This window comes from Hypanus sabinus, chromosome 29 (assembly GCF_030144855.1).
Source record: "Hypanus sabinus isolate sHypSab1 chromosome 29, sHypSab1.hap1, whole genome shotgun sequence".
Lineage (NCBI taxonomy): Eukaryota > Metazoa > Chordata > Chondrichthyes > Myliobatiformes > Dasyatidae > Hypanus > Hypanus sabinus.
Genome location: NC_082734.1, coordinates 4,718,166 through 4,741,206, shown reverse-complemented (window position 1 = coordinate 4,741,206; position 23,041 = coordinate 4,718,166). Strand labels below are relative to the sequence as shown.

The 23,041-nt window shown below is 44.4% G+C and overlaps 1 protein-coding gene across 2 annotated transcripts in view; it reads right to left on the bottom strand.

The window, feature by feature from the left end:
• ap2a1 (adaptor related protein complex 2 subunit alpha 1) overlaps nt 1-23,041 on the bottom strand; it is a 108,222-nt gene that overhangs the window by 60,228 nt on the left and 24,953 nt on the right. For both annotated transcript variants that reach the window (XM_059953456.1, XM_059953457.1), the window contains exons 3-6: nt 22,168-22,310; nt 20,245-20,438; nt 18,504-18,633; nt 10,590-10,691 (exon numbers count right to left, since the gene is read on the bottom strand). In XM_059953456.1, coding sequence (XP_059809439.1) covers nt 10,590-10,691; nt 18,504-18,633; nt 20,245-20,438; nt 22,168-22,310 — 569 coding nt within the window. The remainder of the gene's footprint in view (nt 1-10,589; nt 10,692-18,503; nt 18,634-20,244; nt 20,439-22,167; nt 22,311-23,041) is intronic.

Genomic DNA, 23,041 nt, shown 5'->3' with positions numbered 1-23,041 from the left:
TTCAGTTCTAGCCTCATCCAACATGAATTGAAAAAGCCTGCTTGCATTTACCCTATCTATACCCCTCCATTAAATCTCTCCTCATTCGCCTATGTTCCAGGGAATAAAGTCCTAACCTACTGATGCTTTGCTGCACACTGGAGTGTTTGGTAGGGGAATGCCGATGCTTTTTTTTGCTGGTGGGGGCGGGGGAGCAGGATCGTTGCTTTGTTGTTGCTCATGCATGGGAGGAGGGAGCTGGGGGGAGCTTTGGGGTTCTAACATTTAACTATAATTCATTCTTTGGGGTACTCCTCTGTTTTCGTGGATGTTTGCAAAGAAGAATTTCAGGATGTATATTGCATAAATTTCTCTGACATTAAATATACCTATTGAACTACTGAAGCCTATTCAACCGTCCTCAAGTCCAGACAATGTTCCTGTAAATAATCTCTGCACTCCTTCAATCCCACTGCTATCCTTTCTGCAGGCAGGTGACCACTCCCACTCCGGCCTAACCAACGCCTCACACAATATAACATCACTGACATATCTTGTGAAATCTGCAGTCTTGCAGCAGTACAGTGCAAGGCATAAAAATTACGATAAGCTGCAGCAAGGAGGCCATATAACCTTTTGAATTAGTACACACAATATCATGGTTAATCTGATCTTCGGTTTCAATACTTTCCTTTCACCCTCATAACCGCCAATTCTCCAACAGTTCAAAACTCTCTCGCAATCTCAGCTAAAAATACACTCAGTGACTCATCGCTTATCATTTTCTGATTCCAAAGACTGCCTTGAGTTTCAGACAACAGATTCCTCCCTATCTCTGCCTTGTAATCAAGTCTTTTTTCTGAGACTACTCAGAAGCAGAGATACTTACTAAGATGTATACCTTCTTCAGCACAAATCTAGTTTTTATATGAATTTTATATTCAAAAAATACTTTATGCTAATTTATATTCAAAAAGGAAATGTTTTATGCAAATTTTATATTCAAAAGAGTAAAAACATATTTTTTCCATTCCCCAGTATTCTCTTCGCCCAGTGCAATCTCTGTTAACCATACCAGCATCTTCATTCCTGATGAAGGGTTTCAGCCCGAAACGTCGTCGCTACCTCCTCCCATAGATGCTGTCTGGCCTGCTGAGTTCTGCCAACATTTTGTGTTTTCAGTCACATCATGTTTGCTACTGTGTTCCAACCCAATCTCAGAACAAGGCAGTCTATTGAAGTGGGTAATATTTTACCATTTTGAAAATGTGCAAGACTAAAGTTTGGTGACAATCTGCAAGTTGGTAGTTTTACACAGAGGTCAATATACCCCCCACTCAGAGGCTGACATCTCATTTCACCTGGAATGCAAGCTTCAATGTCCGATTGCAGGGACCTCATTATTCCAGGCAGGATGTAAAGCTAACACCCGTAGATGAAGAACAAGCATCTAACCCACTGCATCTTTTGGTTTCAATTTATGAAACTGTCCCTAGGGAAGCACAATTTTTGATCGAGATTATTGGAAAAGAAATGTGTGGCATGTAGCTCCAAACGATGGACGATGAAGGGTCTTGCCCTAAAAGGTCGACTGTTTATTCTTTTCTAGACACTACCTGGCCTGCATTTTCTGTGGCCTGCTGAGTTCCTCCAGAATTTTGTGAATTGCCCTCCTGCTCTACTTCCCCATTCCTATTTCCCTCTCTCACCTTATCTCCTTACCTACCCATCACCTCCCTCTGGTGCTCCTTCCCCCTTCCCTTTGTTCCATGGCCTTCTGTCCTCTATCGGATTCCCCCTTCTCCAGTCCTTTATCTTTCACCAATTGACATCTCAGTTCTTTACTTCACCCTTTCCCCTCTCGGTTTCACCTATCACCTACTACCTTGTAGTTCTTCCTCCCCTCCTTCCACAGACTTATCTCTTTTTTCCAGTCCTAAAGGAGGGTCTCAGCCCAAAAGCTCAACTTTCCCATAGAAAGGCCAGGCCTGTTGTGTTCCTCCAGCATTTTCCTTGAAAAGTGAGTGGGAAATAAACCTTCAGTAAGCATTTTATCCTCCAAGTGGACCAAATTGTTGTGATCTGGAGGCTTGTGTGCTTCAATGACCTGGAGGGCTATGTTGGCTAGAGTCATGGCTTCATACTTTGGTTCTTGGTGGGGTCACCCATGCCAAACAGGTCAAACTAAGAGTGGAGCATTGGCCATCCAGTTTTGGGGGTTCAGCTCAGGGCTAACAACCCTGACTGGTAAAATAAACTGGTTACAGAAACAGTGATGAAGAATCCTTCCACATCTGAGTCTCCACCCAAGACCTGCATGACTGAGTGGTGAACACAGAGAGGAAGCTACTGGTACAATGAAGGAAGCGCTGAGCATCCCCAGAGATGGAGGACATTCACTGCTGCCCTAAACTACAGTAGCATAACCAGAAGTAAGTAAACAGCTTATCCCTCCACAAAGGGCGATGAAAGGGTGATCCCGATTAAATTACAACTGGGGTCCCTGCCGCATTACAGAATTATTTTACATTGCCCATTTCTTCCCTCACCAGCCCATCCATCATTTGTCCTACTGAAAGAACTTTCACTTGGACAGCACAACCTCTGACATGCTGCCAAAGAGGCCAGGTGCAAGTCTATTTGTGAGTTTCTTGTGCTACGTGGAGTGTAAGGCACAGAAAAAGGCAATTCAGCTGTAGACATTGCTGACATTTATATTCTAGTCGAACTTCCTGCAATATTTTCTACATTACTTACAATTCTCTACTCCCTTTTCCTGTTTCCCTTTAGATGTGTCTATTTAATCTCAACCTTTCTTTGTGATAGTAAATTCATAATTCCCACCACTCCTTAGATAAAGAACTCCCCACATGGCTTCCAAGTGAATATTTTATCCCGAGGCTCTGGCTTGCTCTATCCCACAGTGGAAATATTCTCTGATCTTAAAGAGAAACATTATAATTCCAGATAATTTTGAAAAGGCATATGTGGATGGCTATTATAAAATAGACAACCATCCTTATGAATACCTGCTCTTCTCCTTCCTCAAAGGTCTCTGTATCCTAGTGGCCAATGCTACACATAGCATTTCACGTGTCATCTATTTCACGCTTGATGTGAACTTAGCACAACTTCAACAGGGTTTCTGGCTCCATGTTACTAGTAATAAATGTTAAGAACTTGGTTTTCTTTCTATGTCCTGTGCAAATAACCTGACCAGTCTATACATTTTTTTGACTATAAGATAGAGGAGCAGAATTAGACCATATAGCCCATCATGGCCGATCCATTTTCCCTCTCAGCCCCAGTCTTCTGCCTTCTCCCCGTGTCCCTTCATGCCCTGACTAATCAAGAATCTATCAACCTCTCCCTTAAATATATTCAATGACTTAGCCTCCACAGTCACCTGTGGCAATGAATTCCACAGATTCACCACGCTCCAGCTAAAGAAATTCTTCCTCATCTCTATTCTAAAAGGACAACCCTCTATTCTAAGGCTGTGTCTCCTGGTTTTAGACTCCCCCTCCAAAGAAAACATCTCCTCCACATCCAGTCTATCAAGGCCTTTCAACATTCAATGAGATCACCCGTTATTCTTCTGAGTTCCAGTGAGAATAAGCCCAGAGACATCAAACATTCCTCAAATGACAAGCTTTTCAATCCCAGAATTGTTTTCATGAACCTCCTTTGAACCCTCTCCAATGACAGCACATCCTTTCCAAACTTTTGTTTGCATTTTTCATGGACTGTACATTTTAGTTTTTAAAACCATGAAGACGTAATGTATAATTGGTATTCAAATTCATCTGCCAGTGAGCTGTCCATTGTTGTTGCCGCCTTGTACTCCACTCTAGAGCTGAGAATGACCAACAGCATCACCCCGTGCATGCAATTTAGTGAAATCCAAAAATATTCTGGCCAAGTCTAACCTTTAAATAAATCAATTACATGAATCTGATTTTCAGTTCTGTTCAATGCAGACAGTATTCGGCAGAAACAGCCGCACTATAGTGAGAAGGCAGAGCAACAATCTACTCACTGGCATTGATATCATCGAAAATAAAAAAAATAGTTCAGAAATATTTACTACCAAGATGAAGCCACCCTCAGGGTGGAGGAGCAACACCTTATATTCCGTCAGGGTAGTCTCCAACTTGATGGCATTATCATCAATTTTGCCTTCCAGTAAAAAGACTTTTTCCTTCCCCTCCCCCTCTTCTATTCCCCACTCTCTGGCCTTTTACCTCTTCTCACTTGCCTATCATTTGCCCGAGTCTCTTCCTCCCCATTCTGCTATGCCCTCGAGCTTGTCCTCCTTCCCCTTCTCCCCCCACCCCCACCCAGGTTCACCTATCACCTTCCAGCTAGTCTCCTTCCCCTTCCTCTCCCCCCTTTTTCTTCACACCTCCTTCTCGTTCCTGACGAAGGGTCTCAGCCCAAAACGTCGACTGTTTATCATTTCCATAGATGCTGCCTGACCTGCTGAGCTTCTCCAGCGTTTTGTCTGTGTTGCTTAGTGTTACACAAAAATTGGGCATATATGATTTTGTTTTAAACCAAGATGCAAAGTTTGGTCTATAAAGTCCAAATAACCTGAAATGTTTAATACCTCAGGCACAACCTAAGTATATTCTCTTGTTAAAAGTTTACCACCAACACCCCATAGACCAGTTCATCCAAAATTACAGGTCTAATCAGTAGTTACAAGTTCCTTTTGAAAACTACATATAACTTTTAAGAATATTGCATGTACAGTGCCTTGTAAAAGTATTCTACCCCCAGTCCTTTGGTTGTAATACTCATTTATGTGACAAGGGATCTTGATCAATTTAACTGAGAATTTTTATTCGTGAATCACATGTTCCTCTTTTCCACAGTAGTGCCCCAAAAAACTGGGAAAATTATAAAGCATGACAAATTAAAAATTCAAAATCTGAAATGTCAGAAGTTCAAAAGTATTCATCCTCATTTGCCCAGTACTTAGTCAAACCACTTCTTACAGCCAGTTGTCTTTTTGGATAAGTGTCTATTAGCTTTACTAGATTTGCCCATCTCTCCTTGCAAAATTGCTCAAGCAGCAGTGGACAGTAATCTTGAGGTCTTGTCAGGGATGTTCGATTGGTTAAGGTCAGGACCTTGACTGGGCCACTCCATGGTTGCTCTGGCAGTGTGCTTTGGGTCATTAATCTGCTGAAAGATGAACTTCCTCTCCAGTTTAAGCTTGCTGGCAGAGGCTTGCAGGTATTTATCCAGGTTTTCTATGTATTTAGCAGCGTTCATCTTCCCATCAATCCTGACCAGATTTCCAACTCGGTTGCTGAAGAGCATCCCCATAGCATGAAGCTACCTCCACATACTTTACAGTAGGGATGGTGTTACTAGGCTGATACACAGTATTCGACTTATGCCACATGTACCGCTTACTGTTGAGGCTATAAAAGTCCACTTTAGTTTCATCTGATCAAGACTTTCTTCCACATCTTTACAGCATCTTCTAAGCGATGCTTTGCAAAGTCTTTACAGGAAGGATATGCCTCTCTTCCATAAATATCCTTTCGGTGCAAGGCCTTAAAGATTTTGGAGCCATGAATTTAATCTCTAGTTGCAGCCACGGACATCTGCAGCTCTTTCAGAGTGACTGCTGGCATCCCATTAGCCTCTCTTACAAGCTGAATTATTCTCTGGTGACGAAGTTTAGGGGGCGGCCTTCCCAGGCACTGCGGCTCTAGTTTTTACCATTTTTCACAATGGGCCACACAGAGCTCCAGGGTAGGTAGTCCTCCCCAGATTTCTGCTGCTTTATTATCATTTTCCTGATTTCTCTTCAATGTTCTTTCCTCTTCATTTTGGTTTGGTCTGTTGAAAATCTACCATACTGTTAACCTTACAGAGAGAGGATTTATTCAGGTGATCCTCCAAATTTCTACATCAACAAATTGGGCGAGTTGGCAAGGTAGTGTACAGTATTGAACCCGAGGAAAGTTAGCGTAGTAATGTGGCGACCCACTTTCTGCACAGGCAAACCGGCTCACAAATAGCCAACGCGCGGGGGGAGACTTTGGTAATGCACCTCTGATGTCATTTCCGCCCGGAGGGCGGGTGCTAGGGATTAAATGCCAGCGTCGCGAAGTTTGAATAGTCTCCAAATGACTTACCGACTGCATGTCGTTATTTCAGCGCTGTGTGTAGCACATTGCTACATTGGTGAGCCCGACAGTCCAAACAGGATTTGGACCAGAGATGACCGACTCTTCATCTGTTCACTCAGTTTCACTAAAACTGCCAACTTTCTGGACACTGCGACCAACTTTCTGTTTAGCCAAGCTGAAGCCCAGTTCCAGATTCGGCAGACAAGATGCTGCCGTCAGCATTGATGAATGAGATGCTGTCCCTGGCTGACGGACACAAGCCCTGCCTCATGTTCGAGCAAGCATTCCTAGAGCAACTGCCCGAGGACATACATCTGCCGCTGGCCGACGCAGATTTCAACGACCCCCGGAAGGTGGCGACCCAAGCAGACGTGCTGTGGAAAGCCAAGAGGGAGAGCGTGGCGTCCGTTGGTCAGATTACCAGGCCACGCGCCCAACAGCAGACCAGACCAGGCCCGGCAGGGGGGCGCACACAACACAGAGGCAGGAGTGAGGAGGCCAGTGAACAGTGGTGTTTCTACCACCAGTGGTGGGGCACAAAAGCCCACTGTTGTTGTCGCCCGCCCTGCAAGGGCCAGGGCCAGCTGCCGCTAATGACTATGGCGGCTGGCCACCAGGACAGCCTCTTGTACGTCTGGGACAAACAGTTGGGACGCCGCTTCTTGGTCAACATCGGAGCAGAGATCAGCGTCTTGCCCCCGACGGGGTATGACACCCACAACAGGAAGCCAGGACCCATCCTGATGGCCACAAACGGCAGCACGATACGGACCTATGGCACCCGCACAGTGCAGCTGCAGTTCGGCGCCAGCTGGTTCACGTGGGACTTCACACTGGCCGCGGTGGCCCAATCACTCCTGGGGGCGGACTTCTTGCGAGCTCACAGCCTGCTGGTCGACTTGCAAGGGAAAAGACTGGTACATGCTGAGACTTTCCAGATGTTCTCCCTGGGTGAAGCCAAGTTGCCGGCCCCAAACCTGGACTCCATCACGCTGTCAAGACAATGAATTCACCAGAATCCTGGCGGACTTTCCATCGATTCTGGCATCGCAGTTCACGGCAGCCATGCCCAGACATGGGGTACAGCACCACATTCCGACCCAGGGACCACCCCTCCACACCCGCTCACGAAGTCTCCCCCTGGCAAAGGAAGAGTTCAAGGGGATGGAGGAATTGGGGATCATACGGAGGTCCAACAGCCCACGGGCCTCCCCCCTGCACATGGTGTCCAAAACAGCTGGGGGTTGGAGACCATGCGGCGACGACCACAGACTGAATGAGGCTACAACTCCAGACCGCTACCCCGTGCCGCACATACAGGACTTTGCAGCAAACCTGCATGGGGCAAGAATCTTTTCTAAAGTAGACCTCGTCCGGGGATACCATCAAATTCCGGTGCACCCTGAAGACATCCCCAAAACAGCACTCGTCACCCCGTTCGGCCTGAAGAATGCCACACAGATGTTCCAGCGCGCTAATGGATGCGGTGGGATGCGACCTGGACTTTGCGTTAATCTATTTGGACTACGTCCTTATAGCCAGCAGTTGTCGTCAGGAGCATCTGTCCCACCTCCGCCAGCTTTGCTCCCGCCTGAGTGATTTCGGCCTCAAGATCAACCCAGCCAAATGCCAGTTCGGTCGCGATACCATCGGCTTCCTGGGCCACAGGATTACCAAAGACGGGGCAACATCTCTGCCCGCCAAGGTAGACGTGATCTCCACTTTGCCCGGCCCAACACGGTCAAAGGCCTGCAGGAGTTCATTGGTATGGTGAACTTCTACCACCATTTTCTCCCCTCAGCAGCCGATATCATGCGCCCTTTGTACACCCTGATGTCGGGTAAAGGCAAGGACATTACTTGGGACAAGGAGGCCGCGACCACTGTCGTTAAAGCCAATGAAGCCTTGGCAGATGCCGCGATGCTGGTGCTCCCCAGAACAGACACTCCGACCGCCCTCACAGTGGACGCATCCGACACAGCAGTTGGTGGGGTGCTGGCAACCCCTGGCGTTCTTCAGCAAACACCTACGACCACCCGAACTGAAGTACAGTGCTTTTGACCGGGAGCTGTTGGCACTGTATCTGGCAATCCGGCATTTCAGGTACTTCTTAGAAGGCAGGCCATTCACCGTGTTCATGGACCACAAACCGTTGACCTTCGCGTTCATGAAGGTGTCTGATCCCTGGTCGGCTCGCCAGCAGCGACATCCGTCCTACATCTCCAAGCACATGACGGACATCCAGCATGTCTTGGGAAAGGACAACGTCGTGACGGACGCACTCTCCAGACCAGCTGTCCAGGTCTTGTCCCTGGGGGTGGACTATGCAGCACTGGCGGAGGTGCAGCAGGCAGACAAGAAGATGCCCAGCTACAGGACCGCAGTCTCGGGTTTGCAGCTGCAGGACTTTCTCGTAGGCCCAGGTGATAGGACCCTCCTGTGCGATGTGGCTACCGGCTAACCTCGCCCCATTGTCCCGGCAGCCTGGAGGCGGCAAGTTTTTGACTCCATACACAGTTTGGCGCACCCATCTATCAGGACAACCGTCTGGCTGGTCTCCAACAAGTTCGCGTGGCACGGACTTTGCAAGCAGGTCAGTGAATGGGTCAGAACGTGCGTGCAGTGCCAAACAGCCAAGGTGCAGCGGCACACTAAAGCCCCGCCGCAGCAGTTCAAACCCACCCACCAGAGGTTTGACCACGTTCACGTGGATATCGTGGGCCCCCTACCAGTGTCTCAAGGAGTGTGGTACCTCCTAACTATGGTAGACCGGTTCATGAGCTGGCCAGAGGCGGTCCCGCTCACCGACACATCTGCCGATTCCTGTGCCCGAGCACTGATCACAACCTGGGTAGCACGCTTCGGGGTACCGGCCCACATTACCTCAGACAGAGGCGCCCAGTTCACCTCCAGCCTGTGGTCGGCTATGGCCAGCCTGTTGGGAACGCAGCTACACCACACAACTGCCTACCACCCGCAGTCGAACGGACTGGTGGAACACTTCCACCATCACTTGAAGTCGGCTCTCATGGCCCGCCTGAGAGGACCTAACTGGGTGGACGAGCTTCCCTGGGTCCTGCTTGGAATTCGTACAGCGCCCAAAGAGGATGTGCACGCCTCGTCAGCCAAGTTGGTGTACAGCACGCCCCTGGCCGCCCCGGGAGAGTTCATACCAGCCCCAAGGGGGCAAGAGGAAGAACCCGCAGCAGTCCTGGACAGGCTATGCGAAAGGCTTGGCAACCTGGCCCCTGTACCAACTTCACAGCATGGACGGACCCCGACCCATGTACCCAAAGACCTGCAGAACTGTGTTTGTGTTTGAACGAAGGGGCGGACACCGGGCATCACTACAGCAGCCATACGAGGGGCCATTCAAGATCAACAACAAAGGGTCCATGTACGTTCTGGACATTGGGGGGAGAGAGGAGGTTTTCACGGTGGACCAACTCAAACCAGCCCATGGGGACTTGGCGCAGCCGGTCCAGGTTCAGGTACCGCGGCACAAAGGCAGACCTCCCAAACAGAGGCTGATCCAGACTGTGGACATTGGGGGGGGTGTATCGCTGGTTCTAGGTGGGGTGGGGTGGGGGTTATGTGGCGACCCACTTTCACAAATAGCCAGCGCGCGGGGGGTGGGGGGAGACTTTGGTAATGCACCTCTGACATCATTTCCGCCCGGAGAGGGCGGGCGCTAGGGATCAAATGCCAGCGCCGTGAAGTTTGAATAAACTAGTCTCCAAACGACTTACCGACTGCGTGTTGTTATTTCAGCGCTGTGTATAGCACATCGCTACAGTAATTACAAAAGGGATGAATACTTTTTCAGACTGACAATTTTGGTTTCTAATTTTAAATACATTGTTGTCAGGTTTTGGAATTTATCTTTTGATTTGAAATGATGCACAATGTTTTGCTAGTGGTGCAGTGGCGTCCGCAACGGACTTCAAGGCAAGTGGTCGTGGGTTCGAATCTGACCAGCTCCTTCAACTTTCCATCCATGCTGGATTGAGCACTGAGCTAGCAACTTGGCCTCTTTTAAAAAAAAAACGGACAAAAATGCTAAAAGAAATGGCAAGGTTGCTGCCCAACGCGCCAGAAGGCACGGAGAGGAATAACAATGTGTTGCAGATTAGCTCAAAAAAAAATCCCGCTCAAAATAATTTTTAATGTAGAAAATGAGAAAGTAAAATGTGAATACCTTTTCAATGCACTGTATAAAAGTATGAAATTTATATAGTTGAAATTGAATACCATCATGTTCTATGGCGAAAACTTTGAAACATTTTCCAGGTTTTATTCACGGGGACATGCAAGAGAACCTTCATCCACCAGGCTTTGGGAAGGACCCAGTCAGAACAGTAAACAAGTTTTTACAAAATGATCGGTTAACATGAATCAATTTGCACAAAAGGTGGGAATGCTTCAATGACGAAAAGATGGAGTGCCTCCACGATCACTTACCCGGCTCAGTCTGGAAACAGCCAACGAGACGCACGTCTTGAATTCATCTGGATTCTTCTTGCTCAGACAAGTGATAAGACTGGTAGCAGCTGTCACTACACCCTGCAAGGAATACAAAGAATGAACAAAGGTTTCTGTGAAACAGGTTCAATACGTGTAGATGCTCCAAGATTTGGAAAGTCAACTCGTGTGTGGACCAGCAAGCTTTGGCCTAGTGCACAATATTTCTTGGTCAAAGTCAATCCAAATGGGAGCAGAATTAGGCCACTTGGTCCATCAAGTGTGTCACACCATTCCATCACGGTTGATTTATTGCTCCTCTCCCAAAATTAGCAGCTCTTTAGCACATTGTTTCTTCCTGCATGTCACATTAAACCCCATTTTTTTTCTACTCCAGTTATTCAGGAAGTAACTAAATGATTGCATGATACTATTTTACCAGGCAGTTTGAAGTCTTAGTCAAACTTCAACCAAATACTCTATGAGAGATGTTAACAAAGGAAAACTCATTATAATATTCTTGCAAATTTCTTCAGATGTACCATGAAGATCATTTGACTGGTTGCATCACTGTCTAGTATGGAGGTGCCATTGGCCAGGATCAGGAAAGCTGAAGAAAGTTGTAAACTCAGCCAGCTCCATCATAGGCATGAGTCTCTTCAGCATCGAGGACATTTTCAAAAGGTGCTGCCTCAAAAAGGCAGCAGTTGTCATTAAGGACATTCCCTCTTCCCATTGCTTCCATCAAGGAGGTGGTCCAGGAGCCTGACAACACACCCAGCGTTTTCTTCACCACCACCATCAGATTTCAAAGATTCAAAGTACAGTTATTATCAAACTACATATACAGTATAAAACTCTGAGATTCGTCTTCCCACACACAACCACAAAACAAAGAAAACCATGACTAGGCAATGAACCCACGTACACTACCTTGCTCTTTGTGCACCAATTTAATTTTATATATAGTATTGCAATTTATAATTTTAAAATTATGTATTGCATTGTACTGCTGCTGCAAAGACAACATACTTCATGACATATACCAGTGATATTAAACACAATTCTGATTTTGCCTGCAAAACAACATTATCCCTTCGATGCAAGTGATATCAAAAGAATTGCAACTTAGAAAAGGTCAATATTCATTTAATTTTTCTCCCATCAGCATTTCCTCAATTTAAGCAGAGAACTATTTAATTATGGAATTTCACTTTATGACACCACAATGGTCAACCAAAACTCCAATGGCAAACCTGCATCTGAATCCAGAGAAAATATTCCTTACATGCTTTTAGAACATGGTTACAAGAGGTGACCAAAAACTAAATTATCGTCATATACACCAGCTTGTTAGTGTTATTCCTCTTGGCTCCTTTTGGAGCACTGGGCAGCCGTTTCTTTAGCATTTTGTCCTTTTATTTTTAAAAAATGAGGCTGAGTTGCTAGCTCAAAACTCAGCACGGCACAGATGAAAATCATGCAAGGAGCCAGACGAATTCAAACCCAGGACCACTCACCTTGAAGTCTAATGCTGATGCCACTACACTACCAGCTGACTTATACATTAGGGTGCAATGAAATTCCTTGCTTGTATGAAGCTCACAAAGCTAACACAAAACGAGGCAATGACAAACACAATTATGAGTACCGATTGGCAGAAGGCTGCAAAGATTGCAGTGCAAATCAAAAATTGTCAAAATGACAACAGTGGAATAACAGAAGTAGAACTGTGAGTACGAGAATGTGGCAGCACCATAAGGAAGTGGGTGTGAAAGATGTTCAGGAGTCTGATAGCTGTGGGAAAGCAGCTATTCTAGATGTCTAGGCTTTCTTGCAGAAAGTAGACCATAAGACATAGGAGCAGATTTAGGACATTTAGCCCAGAGTTTGCTCCACCATTATTTATCCCTCTCAAACCCATTCTCCTGCTTTCTCCCCATAACCTTTGAAACCCAGAATAAACAGGAACCTATCCACCTCCACTTTAAATATACTCAATGACTTGGCCTCCATGGCTACCCGTGGCAATGAATTCCACAGATTCACCACCCTCTGGCTAAAGAAATTCCTCTTCATCTCTAAACGGATGTTCTACATGAATATCCCTCTATCCTGAGGCTGTGCCCTCTGGTCCTACATTCACCCATTATAGGAAACATCCCCTCCATATTCACTCTAACACAGCCTTTCAATATTCACTAGGTTTCAATGCAAGCCCCTCTCATTCTTCTAAACTCCATCAAGTACAGGCACAGAGCCAAATGCTTCTCATACGTTAACCTTTTCATTCCTGAAATCATTCCCATGAATTTCCTATGGACCCCCTCCAATACCAGCACATAGAAGAGAGAAAAAGAGAATGTCCAGGGTGTTAGTCATCATTGACAATATTACTAGCTTTCCCGAGCAATGCACTGTGAAGATAAACTAAATGGAATGAAGCAATGAGCCCGTGATGGACTGGACCGTATTTACTACAGTCAAGAGCAGATGCTCATATCAGGCTGGGCCATAACCCATCAGAAAACTTCCTAGAGCATGTCTCTAGAAGCTCCACGGAATTATTACTGACATGCCAAGCATTCTCAGACACCTCAGGAAATGTATATGCCAACACATTAGTGTGAAGGGACCAGGTGAGGTTGATGGCAACATCAATGCCAAGCAATCTGAAGCTGTTGGCCATTTCTACAGCAGTTCCGTTGATAAGAAAATGGCTTTATTTGCCATCCAGCTTCCTTAGGTCAACCACCAACACTTTCACCTTGCTGATGTTAAGGGTTAGGATGCTGGTCCAACACAACCTCTGCAACACTCCATTGAAAAAGACAAGGGTTTTATTCACCAGCCTGCTTCCTTATGTCAACAACTGGCTCTTTCAACCCATGACATGAGGCTGCAAAACAAAATAAGAGCCCATGATTTTACAGCAAAGATACCAACATGGATAGAAGATTGGCCGACTGGCAGGAGACAAAGAGTGGGAATAAGGGGGCCTTCTCTGATTGACTGCTGGTGACTAGTGGTATTCCACAGGGTCAGTATTGGGACCACTTCCTTTTCATGTTATATGTCAACGATTTTAATGACAGAATTGATGGCTTTATGGCTAATTTTATGGATTGTACAGAGATAGGTGGAAGGGCTGGTAGAGCTGAGGAAGCAAAGAGTCTGCAGATGGGCAAAATAGGAGAATGGTCAAAGAAATAGCAGTGGAATACAGTGTCAAGAAGTGTATGGTCATGCACTTTAGTAGAAAGAATAAATGCACAGGGAGAAAATTTGGAAATAGTTGCAAAGGGACTTGGGATTACTTATACAGGATTCCTGAAAGGTTAATTTGCAGGCTGAGTTTGTGGTGAGGAAGGCAAATGCAATGTTAGCATTCATTCCAAGAGGACTAGAACATAAAAGCAAGGATGCAAGGTTGAGAATAAAGCACTGGTGAGGCCTCACTTGGAGTATTATAAGCAGTTCTGGGCCACTTATCTAAGAAAGGATATACTAAAACTGGAGCGGGTTCAAAGAAAGTTCACAAAAATAATTCCAGGATTGAACCGCTTGTCATATGAAGAGTGTTTGGTGACTCTGGGCCTGTATTCATTAGAATTCAGAAGAATGAGGGCTGACCTCATTGAAACCTATCAAATGGTGAAAGGCCTTAAGAGAGCAGATGTGGAGAGGATGTTTCCTGTTGTGGAAGAGTCTAGCACCAGAGGATACAGCCTCAGAATAGAGGGGCATCCTTTTAGAACAGAGATGAAGAGGAATATCTTTTGCCAGAGGGTAGTGACGCTGTGGAATTCATTGTCACAGGTGGCTATGGAGGCCAAGTCATTGGGAATATAAAAGGAAGGGGTTGATAAACTCTTGATTAGTCAAGGGATGAAGGGATACGAGAAGGCGCCAAGAGATTGGGGCTGAGAGGAAAAAAGGATTGCCGTGATGAAATGGCAGAGCAGACTCAATGGGCCAAATGGCGAACTCTGCTCCTATGTCTCATGGATGTAATGCTGAGGTTTTATAAGACATTTGTCAGACTGCACTTAAGAGTATTGAGAGTAGTTTTGGATCCTTTATCTAAGGAAGGATGTACTGACATTGGAGAGGGTCAGTGTAAGTTCACAAGAATGACCTAGGAATAAAAGAGTGAACATTTGAGGTGCATTTGATAGCCCTGACCTGGAGATTAGAGGAATGGGGGGGGGGGTATCTCATTAAAACCTATTATATATTGAAAGACCTAGAAAGAGTTGATGTTTCCTATATTGGGCGAGACTAGGACCATAGCCCTTTAGAACAGAGATGAGGAGGAATTTCTTCAGACAAAGGGTGGTGAATCTGTGGAACTCATTTTCACAGATGGCCATGGAGGCCAAGCCACTGGGTATATTTAAAGCGGAGGTTGATAGGTTCTGACTAGTAAGGGCGTCAAAGGTTCAGGGAGAATGCAGGAGGATGGAGTTAAGAGAGATAATAAATCAGCTCTAATGGAAGGACAGTCTTACGATCATAAGGGTTCCTGTACTCCATCTCATTATTATTGTTGATGTGGCCAATAACTATGGTTTCATTGGCAAACTTGCAGATTAAGTTTGCACTGTACCTGGCCTTACAGTCAATGCTCCACTGCATTTACTTTATGATAAATGGAACAGAACAACAACAGATCTAGCAGCTCAAATCTCGACATCCATGAGACTTTAAAGACCATCAACACCAAGTGAAACGCAAACCACAACCTGAAGTTCCATCAGTCTACTGTTAGGGCAGGAGATCCCAGCCTGGGGTCCATAGACCCCTTGCTTAATGGTATTGGTCCATGGCATTAAAAAAGGCTGGGACCTTAGGGAATCAATCCTCAGTCAATGAGTGCAGAATGGTATGCCAGGAGATAGCAAGATAATAGCTAAAACTGAGCTCCCAATCCAACAGAAGACTACTTGCACGCCAAGCAATAAAAAACCAGCACACAGTACAGCTTACAGCTATGTCACAGCATGTCACTAAGGTTCAGTGTTTATGGATTTGGACTATGTACCTTTTTCAGTCTTATGGTTCTATATTCTGTGTTTTCACCCATTCTTTTTCTCTTTCTGTGCCAGGGGTGGGGGCTAATGTTCTTGGTAGTGTTCTGTGTGGGGGGAGCAGAATTTGGAGGATTTCATGTTTACATTACCTTTTTTTTGTGCAAAGGGTGTGTGGGTTTGTTGTTTCTCTGACTTTTTTTTTGGCTCAACTGGAGAATAGGGGTCTCAGAGTTGAATACTGTGTTCATACTTTGACAATAAACGAACCTTTCGAACAAGCCAAAAGGTCACACAATCAGCAAGGTAGATCAAAATTCTAAATTCCTGACGTGACCAATTTGAAGAGTGGGAAATCATTAAAATAAGTTCAGGGCATGCTATGTTGGTACCAGACACATGGTGACACTTATATATTTGGACTTCATTGGTTGTTGACGCAAGCAACACACTTCACTGTATGTTTCAATCACAAACAAAAGAAAATCTGCAGATGCCAGAAATCCAAGCAACACACACAGAATGCTGAAGGAACTCGGCAGGCAGCACCTATGGAAAAAAGTTCAGTCAACGTTTCTGGCCAAGACCCTTCGTCAAGACTGGGAAGAAAAGATGAGGAGTCAGAGTAAGAAAGTGGGTGGAGAGGAGGACAAACCACAAGGTGGTAGGTGAAACTTGGGGTGGGGGGGGAGAAGGAGGAAGTAAAGAGCTGGAAAGTTGATTGGTGAAAGAGATAAGAGATACAGGGCTGGAACATTGATTTCTTGAAGTTCCAGTAATGCCCCTCCCCCCTTTCACCATTCCCATTTCTCTCTCTCACCATATCTTCTTACCTGCCCACCACCTCCCTCTGGTGCTCCTCTGCCTTTTCTTTCTTCCATGGTCTCCTGACCTCTGCCATCAGATTCTCCCTTCTCTAGCCCTGTATCTCCTTCACCAATCAACTTCCCAAATCTTTACTTCACCCCCCACCCCCGGTTTCACCCATCACCGTGTGGGTCTTCCTCCCCTCTCCCCACTTTCTTACTCTGCTTCATCTTTTTTTCCTCTCACCAGCCCTGATGAAGGGTCTTGGCCCAAAACATCAACTATACTCTTTCCCATAGATGCTGCCTGCCCTGTTGTGTTCCACTCGCACTGTGTGTGTGCCACTGTATGTTTCGATGTACATGTGACAAGTAAAGCTAATCTTTAGCTTTCTACCCTTCTCAGTTAACAGGACAAAGCTCCAAGAATACCTCCACCCTCAACAATAGAGGCCCAACATGAGTGCCAAGTGCAAAGTTAAGCATTCGCAACGGCATTCAACTCTGAGTTTGGAGTGCATAACTCATCTTGGCTTCCTCAAAAGTTGTCCTGTCTTCAGCCAATGAAATGCTCCAAAGTGTCAAGAATTGGTTGATGCAATTCTTGTCAAGATGCAAAAAAGGTGATAAAAGCGCACATCAATACTTATACAACAGAACTAGCTACACCTCTTGACAATTACAACACTGGCATCTACCTGATCACGTAAACTTTGCAGGCACATTTTCTCCATGGAGAGCAGCCAAAATCTAATCAGGTGAAATACTACCAGGTCTATAGTTAATTATTATCAAATTAATGAAAGCTGCAGCAATTAGTCAGAAATAACCAGTTTACTGATACCCTGTTTAGGTTCTGCCAAAAAGATAGGCCCAAAACACATCACAGCTTCACACAAACATGATCCAGGAGTCAAATTTATTTCTCACATGATTCATTTCATTGTATGTTTCAATGTACATTTGCATTAACAACCAACATACCCAAGGATGTGCTGGAGGCAGCCCATAAGTTTTGTCATACATTCTGGCATCAAAATAACATGCTTACAATAGGGGAAATTCCAGAGGCAATGTGAATGAGGCTGACTGTGGCATAAGGGACTTGGGTAAAACACCAAGTACCAAGTGAGAACATTCCAATGGCTGGAGTCATACCTTGCTCAAAGGAGAACAATTCTGGCTGATGGAGGGCAGTCACTCTACCTACAGGACACAGATGCAGTTCAGTCCAAGTCAAGGCTACTACAGTGATGAGAGTCTCTCCACAGAAGTCATAATGCATTCATTTAATCATTGCACAACAGATAATTCCATTTGCAACTCCTCAGAAAATGTAGTAACTCATACCTGGATACCACGACACCTAGATTATATTCAGGCATGGGTGATAAGTGACAAGTAACATCTGTGTTACAAAAGTGGCATTTCCTATCTCTAGTAACAGAAGATCTAACCACCCAATGTTGTCTTTCAGCACATAACAATTGTTCGATTCCCCATCCTCAACTTCCTGAGGTCACCACTGAGAACTGTAGCTATAATAGCTGATCAGAAATGGGACATCCTGCAGCAAATGTCAACCCCCCACCCACGTTCCTGATGCCCAAAAATCATCTACAAGGTGTATCCAGATGTGTTGAAATGCTCTGGATTGGCCCATCTCCAACGACAGAAGACTCTTAAGACACCATGTCCACGTCACTGGCTACCTATCCACAACCCTTAATGTTCTTTCCACCACAAATGCAATGCATAGATACCCTACTGTAGAAAATATTTAAAAATAGTTCACAAGATATAGAATTCCAGTGGGTATGTCAACTGGAGATACAGCACTGACTACGGACCTATCGAAAATTGAAGCATGAATGGCCTAAGGGTCTGCTTAGCACTTGAGAATGAGACTCTTCAATGATATTTCTCTCCTTCAAATGTTTGGGTAATTACAGCTTCTGACTGAAGAACCACTGATTTCTTCCCCTTACTGTTTGTACACTGAAAGGAGAAGTTACCAAATAAGCTTAAATTAATCAATTTATACAAAAGAAAAGAAACAGAGGTAACTTGTTGCTTACCAGATGCTGATCATTCAGTAAATGCACAACTCGGGATGTCCACTCTCCCATGGGTACCAAGTCTGGGGAAGTCTTGTAGAGACGCAGTAGACATAAGGCAGCACTCTGTTTCACACTATCCATTGTATCACTGACAACAGGGCATCAAAAAGTTCAAAGTCAGTAATGAACCAGAAATCAACAAAAAAGTACAGGTGTTGTAAATCTAAAACTAACAAATATGAGGAACATTCAGCATATCAGACAGTATATAATTAGTTACAGGTTAAAAAGTCTTTGTCTGAACCATAAAAGAGGTGATAAAATGGCATTTAAGTAGCAGGGTAAGTGTCAGAAGAGGTGGATAGGACAAAGAGAATATCTGTGATAGGGCAAGACTCAGTTGTCACATGTATGTAGGGGTCATCCAATTAAATAGACTGTTGGAGCAGCTATCAAATGGATCATTGGATGCTACCAACAAAAAACTAATGGTACTTCAAGGGGAAACGTTAACTCAGCTTTTTTCTATGAATGCTACTTGATCTGCAGTTTTACTAGCATTCTGTTTATAGTGCATTTGAAGGTCTTTGCACATGATCTGATATTAGTAAATTGTTGTATTGGAGAACACATTGTATATAGATACTCAAAGTTATATCAAGCACTCCTGGGGCTGTCCCAGCATTGGTTAGTCATTGGATTTTAGTTGTCCCTTTCTTAAACAGAAGCCATATTTGTGCACACAGTTAAAAATATCATGCCCCAATACATCCCAGCAGATACCCAATGACATGCAGGTTGCTTCTTTTTAATGAGTTACAGTTGCCCCAGATTCCTGAAAGTGCCAGGCTTAATTATCACCTCCCTGAACAAAGCACAGCAGCAACTCCACTTCCTAAGAAGACTGAGGCAAGCAAGGCTCCAACCCATCTGGAGATGGGAACAGTTGAGCAACACACCAGAAGTCCCTACAAAGGACTGAAGGACTGTGAGAACTGAGAGGATTATGGGGGGGGGAGGGTCTCCATACCATCCATCAGGGATATTTATGCTGTACCACCAAACATTCACCAGGCAATTCATTCATTTTTACCAGTTTCTGAAGACCACATGATATCTACCACATGTTGGAAACTTCTGTCTTTTTAAAATAATTTTTAATATAAGATTTGTACTTTTAACAAACATGTATTTTTCACCATCACTGGCAGAAAGCTGCATAGCAGCTAAACTACCTGTTTATCACCTTTTTCATTCTTCATTCGCCAAGTACCTGCACAATACCCACATGATGCAATCGTTTTAATTATGTAGCCTATTATTTTATCCCTATCCAAGGAATTTCTCATCTTATCCACAAAAGTAATAGATTTCTCAGAAGTGCCATCTTTTATTCCTTTGTCTTAAACCCCTAAACTGCAATTCCCCTCAGCGTTGTTTCTCAAATTTTTATTTAATTTGCTTAGTACTTGCATGTTTGTTTGAATTCTAAAATAATGAAATCTTGTAATTAAGACTGCTCGATATTTTTGGCTCCCAGAAAAACCCAAAGGATCAGAAATTAAACAGATCCTACACTCAATACACAAATCACCTCTCTTAGGTGGAAATGCCTAATGAGAGACAGATGAAGAATCATTTACGACCAGCAAAAAAAGGTTGAAATACTCCACTTAATTTTCTGTAGCACATTGGACAGAGAAAATTTTTTTATCCTAACCAAACATCCAACAGCAGATGCAGTTGAGGACATACATACCCAGCTACCAGGATTTTGGGAATCTCAGAAGCGAATGCCTCGGCCATTTCTCTGCTGCCGACATTTGCAATGCAGTGCAGAGCGAGGCACATGAAGATAGGGTTACGGCTGGCCAAGTCGTTCTTGATGGCATTGTTAATCAGACGGATCAGCTCACTGTTAGAATTTACCAGCACAGAGATGAAAAGGTAACCCTGAAAGCACAAAAACACATATCCAAGACTGGATTTGTAAAGGACAGCCATGGTATAACTGACCAATTTTGTGTTCTCAGCTGTCATGACTAAACATAAAGTGGAATTGGAGAATTGCAAATAAACCACAAAGCTCTAGTTAAAAGGCACAATACAATTTAGATTCTCCAACACAAGAGTTCCCGACCTTCTTTATGCTATGGACCCTTACCGTTGACTGAGGGGTCCCTGGACCCCAGGTTTGGTGCACAGAAGGATCACTAACCAATTTTTAAAAATCTCTGTCAATGCTTGAATAATTGGAACAAATTGTTGGCATCTTGATAATTTTACCAAACTGCTAGTCAGCTGATCTTAAGATATCAGACGTTGATTTATTTAGCGATATAGTGAGGCATAGCCTCTTCAAGCCACGCTGCCCAGCAACCTCCAACAGCCCTGATTTAACCCCAAACTAACCATGGGACAATTTACTATGACCAATTAACCTAACAACTAATAAATCCCTGGACCGTGGAAGGAAACTGAAGCACCTGGAGGAGACCCATAAATTCTTTGAGGAGGACGTACAGAGGATACCAGAACTGAACCCCAAACTCCAACACCCCAAGCCATAGTAGCGTCGCGCCAACCGTTACACTACCATGGCGCTCATGAATGTATGGTCAATAATAATAATAATCTGGAATATTATCTTACGTCAAGTCATAGTATAAAAGCTGGTAATTATGGAATCAAGGTAAGTACACACTGAATGCAAAGGAGAAAACTCTGACATACCCAGCACTCTGCACACATCAACGCCAAGTTGTCATAATACACCCCACCAAAACCAAGGGAGTCGAATCTCAAAAATTCACAGACATCAATAAATTAGTAGCTTGGCTTGTGAAAAGATAAACTGAGGAATAATTTGAAACAGCTTTTTCTGCTATCCTGGCCAATATTTCACTCTCAAACTTAAAAACTTAAATAGTTGCCTCCGATCATTATCTCAGCTCTATGCAAGACTGCTCTACTGTATGTACAACCTGGTTATAACCTCTCTTTGTACACAGCAGTGAGCACACAAGTGTTTTGCAATATGAAGGAAATTACATAAAGGGAAGATTTGTCTGAGTGCAGCCTAATTATAGGAACAGTTTAACTGTGCTATCCTTTTCAGTTGAAGAGTATGTGACCCCTATGTCTTGAGTTGAGACATTAAGCACAAATACTCTACTGAGACAAACACTTGCTTTTAAATTTTATTTAGCACTACAACACGGAATACGCCCTTTCAGCCCTATGGTGTCCCAGCAACCTCTGACAAATCTGATTAACCCAAACCTAATCACGGGACAATTTACAATGACCAATGCTTGGTATGTCTTTAAACCTACACACTCCATGGGGAGGAGGTACAGAGGCTCCTCACAGAACAGAACTGAAATCAAACTCCAAACTCTGGAACGTCCCAAGTTCTCATAACATCTCGCTAACCACTAAGCTATGTTGCCAAACCCAGATTTTTTTTTTTTGGGAAAGACAATTGCTAATCAGAAATCTTGCTCAGTCTCAAGCTTCCAATTCTGATTAGTGAACTGAATAAAATGGGGGTGCAAGAGGAATGAATTTGATTGGCTGGCGGGTCACCAGACGACAACTTTCCTCGAGATCTAACTTTCTGTCTAATCACACCGCAATAACCCTCCCCCACAGGTTTAATCAATCAGAAACAAATACTCACAATCTGCTTCTCGGTGTATTTATTAGAACTGAGCAGATTGACAGCCTCCATGTGACCAAAATCAATGTCATGGCCGAGCAGGAAGATGAAGAGCAGCTTGCAGACATACTTTTTCTTACTGTAACCATCCAGTGCTTTATCTCCTATAAATCAGAAAAGAGAATTTCTCAGAAAGGTACAGAATGTGCAGCAGAGCTAAAGGACAAAACCTCATTTATTTATTTATTTATTTATTTAGAACAGGTTCTTTAAGCCATGCCATCCTACAACCCCCAGTTTAACCCTAGCCTAATCCCTGGACAATTTACAATGAACAATTCACCTACTAACTGGAATGTGGGAGGGAACAAAAGCACTTGGAGGAAGCCCACACATTCCACGTGGAGGACAAACCCCTTATGGAGGACACCAGGATTGAACTCTGAACCCCTAAGCTCTAATAACATCATGCTAACAGCTACTCGACCATGGCAATCATATCAGAGAGACAGTAGGTGAGAAGGCCGATTACCCCAAATTACCAATTCTGATTTGGTCCAGTACATCACAGGTAAAGCCCTCCTAACCGTTGAGCACATCTACATGAAACGCCGTTATAGGAAAGCAGCATCCATTGAACCATAGAACATTTCAGCACAGAAACAGGCCTTTTGGCGCTTCTGTCTGTGCCGAACCATTGTTCTGCCTAGTCCCACTGACCTGCACCTGGACCGTATCCCTCCATACCCCTCTCATCCATGTACCTGTCCAAGTTTTTCTTAAATGTTAAAAGTGAGCCCGCATTTTCCACTTCATCTAGCAGCTCATTCCACACTCCCACCACTCTCTGTGTGAAGAAGCCCCTTCTAATGTTCCCTTTAAACTTTTCCCCCTT